The sequence below is a fragment of the Tiliqua scincoides genome, chromosome 5 (genome assembly GCF_035046505.1).
Source record: "Tiliqua scincoides isolate rTilSci1 chromosome 5, rTilSci1.hap2, whole genome shotgun sequence".
NCBI classification, from domain to species: Eukaryota; Metazoa; Chordata; class Lepidosauria; order Squamata; family Scincidae; genus Tiliqua; species Tiliqua scincoides.
Window position 1 is genome coordinate 38,133,485 of NC_089825.1, and position 6,887 is coordinate 38,140,371.

Genomic DNA, 6,887 nt, shown 5'->3' on the forward strand with positions numbered 1-6,887 from the left:
TGTTATCTACAGTATTCTAATAGAAGAATTAGATCTTCTATCCCAACCCAGAAGTTCAACCACTTTTTGAACTATTTGAGTATTTGGGGAGGCTGCCTAGAAGATACTCAATACTGCAGTTTGTTTAAAATGGCCTGAATAAACCAACAGTGGACCATTGTTCTAGAGGCCAACAGAAGTCCGGAATGCATTCCATTTTAAAAATAAAAACTAAAGATGACTAACTTTCAACACTGGGAATTTTGTCTGCCCTTGATGCACAATGCGGATAAGCATTTCAAAAGTTGCCCCATGAAACTCATGACAAGGCCATGTTCTGGATTCCACAGAATTTCTGCTTCAGCTTTCAAGCTTCTAGTTTAGTCCCCCCCCCCCTAAAAGGGATGCACCACTACAATTCAGCTGTCCTCCTCCTTTGAAAAGTTGCCTTCTTGGTCAAGTGAAGTGCAAACATGCTAGGACGCAAATAAAAACCACCATCACCACCACTGTAATCTGTTGGACTTATTGGAAGATTCCTATTCTAACACCACAATCCTATCCATGTCTACTCAGAAGTAAGTCCCAATATAGCCAATGGGGTAAGTGTGAATAGAATCGCAGCCTTAATTGCACAAAGCGGTAGTAAATGCACAGTGTTGTCTACACAGGGGTAACCATGACCAAGATTGCTTATACACAGAGGTTATGCAGCCTCCTGAAGCAACAGCAAAGTCTGAGCATCCACTTAGCACAATGTGAGAAAAGGGCAGGACTGTCCACACAACTCAGTTAAACTGAAGTACTTGGGAGAACAGCCGGTTTCACCCACTGCTACAGCTCACACCAAATACATGTCAGGGTTCCTTACTTGCCCCATTTCGCTCTGTTTGGGATTGAGGCATTAGGCACCAGATGTGGTTAGGATTGGGACAGTAATCTCTAACAAAGGTAATTTGACTGTACACCTAGTCCTTGGGCTTTACGGGTAGAGGTAGATGGGTGTATGTATAACTCCTAAGTTCAAAGGCACTTCTCGATTAAAAAAAAAAAAGCCATGTGATATCAACAAAGTCAAACTTTAGGCAGCTGTACGCTTTTCATGGTGTGTCTGGTGCCTTTAATCTTTTTTATTTTTGTACAGAATATTCTTTGTTACCAGCACTGGACATGATATATACATCACACACTCACGAATGTGTACACATAGAATTCACAAGTTATACATGAACTGTAACTGTGGCTAAAAATTTGAAGACAGCAACCGCCTTTTACAGCAACATTGGTGTGTACTTGTTCATTTTTTAAAAAATAAATTCATTGGGGTGGGAGGACATTGGGAGAGACTAACACAGACACAGCAGGGACTAGCTTTTTAAAAGTTGAATTGTTCTTCATACATAGAAAACATCTTCTCTCGGCCCATAAGGGTTTGGGGGCCTGCCTGGTCGTGGTGTGTTTGCTTTCGGCCCACCTCCACAGGTTCCAAAATACTCTGATGGAACCAGATTGGTTTACGTCTGTCTGACTGTCTGTACTTGAGAATCCACGAGACAACACAAGCCTATGAGTTACACACACTCACACACGCACTTCTCACAAGGTCAGTTTTGACCTCTTTAAAGCATAATATGCACAGGGGTCTTCTTAGGTACAAGGGTTCACCCACGACTCTTTGAATGGCGCAGGTAGAGGGTACTTCCATAAATAAGAAAACAAAACAGACAAACATGGAGGGAATGGAAATATATTTACAGAAGGTCAACGGTTTTGTCCAGTTTTTGGTTTTAAAGCACGCACCCAGTGGTTGGGCTCTGCGTTTTTCCCCTTAAGAAAGTCGCTTGGTTCCCATGATAAACCAAAACAGGTGAGAGAGTGTATGGTTGGGGGGATGTCCCTGCACAGGTTGGTCCATCATAATGCTGTCGAGTTTGGGGTCGCCCTGCCCCGGGGTGGTTGCTGGGCTGCTGCTTTGGCTTGCTGATTCAGACTGGAGGGGTTGGAGGAGCGCATCTTGGTGTTGGGCAGCTTGTGGTCTTTCTTCCATTTCATCCTCCTGTTCTGAAACCAGATCTTGACCTGGCGCTCGGAGAGGCAGAGCGTGTGCGCGATCTCGATGCGTCGCCTCCTGGTCAGGTAGCGGTTAAAATGGAACTCCTTCTCCAGCTCCAGGACTTGCTGTCTAGTGTAGGCTGTTCGAGACCTTTTGGGCTCCCCTCCATTGTAACTGGGGTTGACTGAGCACGCATACACAGACGCAGAGAGAGAGAGAGAGAGAGAGAGAGAGAGAGAGAGAGAGAGAGAGAGAGACACGCACGCACGCACAGGCACGCACAAAGGGCGGAGAAGAAGAAGAAGAAGAAGAAGAAGAAGGCAATGGAAGACCATCATTATTATATCATAACTTGACACTGGGCTTAAGAGAAGACACAGAACTGAAGGAAAATGGTTCACAAGCTCTTGACAATAGGAGACAATTGGGGAACCATAAAAAATGGTGATGGACATTTGGGTTCCAGAAAAGCTTCAAAGACACATGGCCCAGAGCCACTGCCAGGGCAATTAAATTTATGGGGGCTATAATTACTGCCCTAACAGTTTGGCGGGTCGTAAATCTCTTGATAAAGGGCCCTACATACAAAAGGTTTCTCACGTGTCTTTAAAAAAAAAAGAAAAAGATTAGGAAATGCGCCATCATCACACACACAAAACCAGAGTTCAGTCCAGCCCAGCCTCCTCCCTCCCCCCCCCCCCCCCACACACATACACGCACTGGGTCCCGGCTCCCCTTTAAGAAGGTCAACTCACCAGTGCTCACATGGATCTTCTTCATCCAGGGGTAGACCACCGGCTCCTTCCCTTTGAGGCCAGGCAGGCTCTTGTCAGACAGGAGGGGACACCCTGGGCTCCCCCCGGCCCCTGCCAGCGGGGCGGCTTCGCAGAGGCGCGGAGGGGGCTGATGGTGCGGTGGGACGTGTCCTTGGAGCAGGGGTTGGGTCTGGATGTGGTGGCCCTTCCGTGTGGGCGCTGAAGGAGGCTGCGGAGGCGGTGGTGGCGGCGGAGGAGGAGGTGGCGGCGAGGCTCCTGGAGGTGGCTGCTCCTGGCCCGGGGTGGCGCTGAGGCTGCTGTAGCTGTAGGGCGACTCGGGGTAGTGGGGCGGCTGCGCGGGGTAGAGCGCCTCGGCAGGAGGAGGCGGCTGCGGTGGTGGTGCTGGAGGAGGCTGGTAGCCCGGCTCCCTGCTCGGCCGCGGGTAGTAGTCAGCCAGAGGCTGGCCCGGGTGAGCCTGGTGCTGCTGCTGGCGCAGGTGCTGCTGCTGCTGGGGGTGGTGGTGCTGGGGGTGGTGGTGATGGTGGTAGTTGCTCCCAACGCCGCCGCCGTGCTGCGAATATTCCTCGCAAGGAGGGAATTTGGGCTCGATGTAGTTGGAGTTTATCAAAAACGAACTCATGGTCATTAATTTGTGAAGTGCAAAAATACTAATTTTTCTCGCGTTGTCGTTTTTCTGGGCTCGACGAGGCCCCTCCCCTCCTCCCCCTTCCCTCCCTCCCTCTTTCCTTCCTTCCTTCCCTCCCCGTCCTCCCCCCCCCTTGCTGCTGTTGTCAAGCGCCTGCTGCCAAAGTTTGGGCCTCCCCTCCCCGCTCCACCATTCCCACCCCGAGAGCGCGAAACACACACACACACCAACACCAGTGCCACCCCCCCCCCCACCACCACCACCTGACCGGCAGGGCCAATTGCTACGCGGTTGGCAGAGCCCGGATCAGGAAACGAAAAGCTGGTGGCTGCTGTGGAGGACAAGCCCAGGACAGCCCCTGGCTGCCTCTCCTCTGGTCGGGAACGAGAGGTCCCGGCAGAGGCCAGGATTGGTCAGGCAGGGGAGAGCCAGATTCCCTCCAGGACATTCCAGTGGTCGTCCAAACCAAACCAACCCAGGCGGAGCGAATGGCTCTCCCAAAATGAGCGAGAGAAGAAGAGACAGGGAAGAACAGCGTCCCAAGTCCATAGAGTAGGTGCGTTTCCTCCCCCCCCCCCCGCTTCTGCCGTGCTGCTCAGCCAGAGATTCATATTTGACTGCAGTTCAAATCTGCCTGCTAAAATCATCTGAGATCATGCAGTTGAAATCTGGGTCCCATTCCCAGTGATGATACACAAGTTGACTTCTCCAGCCCAGCTTTGCTGCTTATGAGTGAGGTGGGGATTTTAATCCTTGTTAGAGAGGTATAGAAAGGAAACAAGTGTGATTGTTATTCCGGATCAATACCTTCTGGGCAGTGACTCTCTCTCTCTCTCTCTCTCTCTCTCTCTCTCTCTCTCCCTGTGTGTGTGAGTGTAGTGGGTTGACCTCTTTACAGACCACTTTCTCAGCTGACTTCTGAAGAATGGTGTGAACAAGGTGAATGAGGGCTCAGATGTCTATGTCTGAAACATAACAATGAACATCATGTGAGAGTCATTTAGTATTCTTGTTTTCCCTTCTTCTCTAGCCTTTTTTTAGGGGTGATGGTGGTGGTGGTGGTGGAAGAATGCACCATGTCAGTTAATAATGAGAACCAAATCAGTGTGTATGAGAGTCATCAAGAGAGCCAGAGAGGACAAGCTATATATCCTCTGGATTTCGGGGTTCATTAATGCTTGATAGGCAGTGGCAGCGCAATCAATGAGATCATTCGATCCTAGGAGACACTGGAGACCTAACTGCATCCAGCTTTTCGTTTCTCTCCGATCTGACCCGGAGGCTTTTAACTGTTGCTCTTTTGCGGTAATTTAATTATTTTAAAATCCGCCATCTTTTAGCAAATTTTGAGAGGTGGTGGCACTTAATTAAATAGGGCTTCCGAAATAAAAGGAAGTTTTTAACCTTGCAGTGCATATGAGAGACAGAGAGAGAGAGAGAGAGAGAGAGAGAGAGAGAGAGAGAGTTAAGAAGACCAAGAATGAGATCACCCGCATTCCTGAGCAAATAAATAAATAAATAATCCTGTCTAGTTACTATTTATTTTGGAGGGAACAAGATTCTTCATATTCCGCATGTTAGTTATTGAAGAAGGGAGAGGAGGAGAGGAAGAAGAGGGAATACAGTACATGGCCTTCTTTCACTGGTACCATAAATATTGCAGTGAGATGATGTGAATAATGCCTTCGTTCTCTGCAACCGTTGCTGGAAATGGATGTGTTAGTAAGGCAGGGAAGGCAACTGGCTAACCTAGGGGTGCTTGAGAACTGAAGGATAAGTCTCTCTCTCTCTCTCTCTCTCTCTCTCTCTCTCTCTCTCATTGCAAATTAATTGAATATTCTTCGGAAGTTCCACCTTTCATTTTAATATTTAAGCCTTGAAGGTTGCAATCCTAACCTCACTTTCCTGGGACTAAGTCCCATTGAACACAATAGGACTTACTTCTGAGTAGACCTGCTTAGGATTGTGCCCTAGAAGACTTAACTATATAAAAAAGAAAAATTATTATTCAGAATCAAGAAAGGTAACCCAGAAACTACAAGCTGGGGGGAGGGAGGGAGAGAGAGAGAGAGAGAGAGAGGATGTTAACCATATTTCATATTTTTATACCCTTTCTCCTGCAACACACTATGTGTTCCCTTTAAATTGCTTAAACCATTTTGTACAAGTGCGGGTTTCTTGCTTCATTCCTAAATATTTCCTTCCTAAAAATGGTAACAGCCTATTTTTCTTATTCCCTTCCAATGGACTTTCTATGAAATGCTATTTTTATTACCTAATACACCAGATTTGTTTAAGCAAATATGATGTCACTTGCTACAGGCAGGCCATCAAACAGTGGAAAGACAAGCCACTGGCTCCAACACCAAGGTTTTTAAACTGGTTGTGTGCCACTGACGTCTTTGGTCCTACAACATTGGCTTCAAATCCAGGTTTATAGATTCAGTGGGTGGTTGGGGATGGTAGATTCCTATATTAAAAAAATTGGCATCTACACATCTACCATTATATAAAAGCATCTTGCTATTTTTTTAGCACATGTTGAGTTTAAAAGGTTGAACGCATCACACAGCACACTTGACAATGCACGTTCCATTTGGTAGGTTGCTCCTAAGACACAAGCCATACCCATTTCCCAGGAGCTCAAGGGTTCCCTTGGATCTAAAGGCTGTTGTAAATATCAGAAAAAAGGATCAGGCTTCAAAACCCCAGCTTAAAAAACAACAATAACAACAACAAAACGTAAACGAAAGCAGGTACCTTCTCTTTGGTCTGTTGCTTATGACCTTCGGAGACTGTCCCAGGGGCTGTTTAATATTAGCTCTCCTGATTACATCTCTGAGCCCTGCCAGGGCTGCTTTCCACTGGGTATCTCCTTTGCTCAGTTCACCAGAAATGAAGACGGTTCTGGTCTACTGCCGTAAATCTCCAAGGTGACCTCAGCTATTCAGCGGCCTCCTTTTTTTCTTGGGATTCTATCAGGGCTGCAGAGATGGGCCTGTTCCTTGTCTTTGCGGTTTCCATATCATAAACAAGAGCCCAGCCAAGACCACCAAGTGTTATCTCGCATGCGGCTGTTTCCACGTTCCCCCTCTTCTCTCCTCCTCCGGAGATTTATGACTCCATTGTGCAACCTCCGGACGAACCTACGCTGAACCCTGAAAACCTGCCCTGGCCAGACTTCTGAGCATCGCATCCCTTTCAATACACACAAGGTAGGTAGCGGCCGTGGTGCCCTTTCAGCAGCCACACACCATCAACAATGAGCAAAGTTTCGTGGTGCCTTGAACATCGCCAGCAATGAAAGTGGAAAGCAGGATAAGCTGGTGTTGGGAACACCACATGTTGGGAATCCAGTCTCAAGCAGGGCCAAACTGCAGGGTTTCTATTCTCCCCTAACTCTCCCTGAGCAAGAGTAATAAAACGAATTTACAACCAATGGTCCTTAAATATA

At 47.7% G+C, this 6,887-nt stretch overlaps 1 protein-coding gene across 1 annotated transcript; it reads right to left on the minus strand.

Moving 5' to 3' along the window:
* Positions 1-1,314: 1,314 nt before the first annotated feature.
* On the minus strand, positions 1,315-3,433 carry HOXA4 (homeobox A4). Its single transcript, XM_066628111.1, has 2 exons — positions 2,788-3,433; positions 1,315-2,216 (listed from the first exon to the last, which is right to left on the minus strand). The coding sequence occupies exons 1-2, from the start codon at positions 3,431-3,433 to the stop codon at positions 1,894-1,896; spliced, it is 969 nt and encodes a 322-aa protein (XP_066484208.1). The 3' UTR covers positions 1,315-1,893.
* Positions 3,434-6,887: the final 3,454 nt, after the last annotated feature.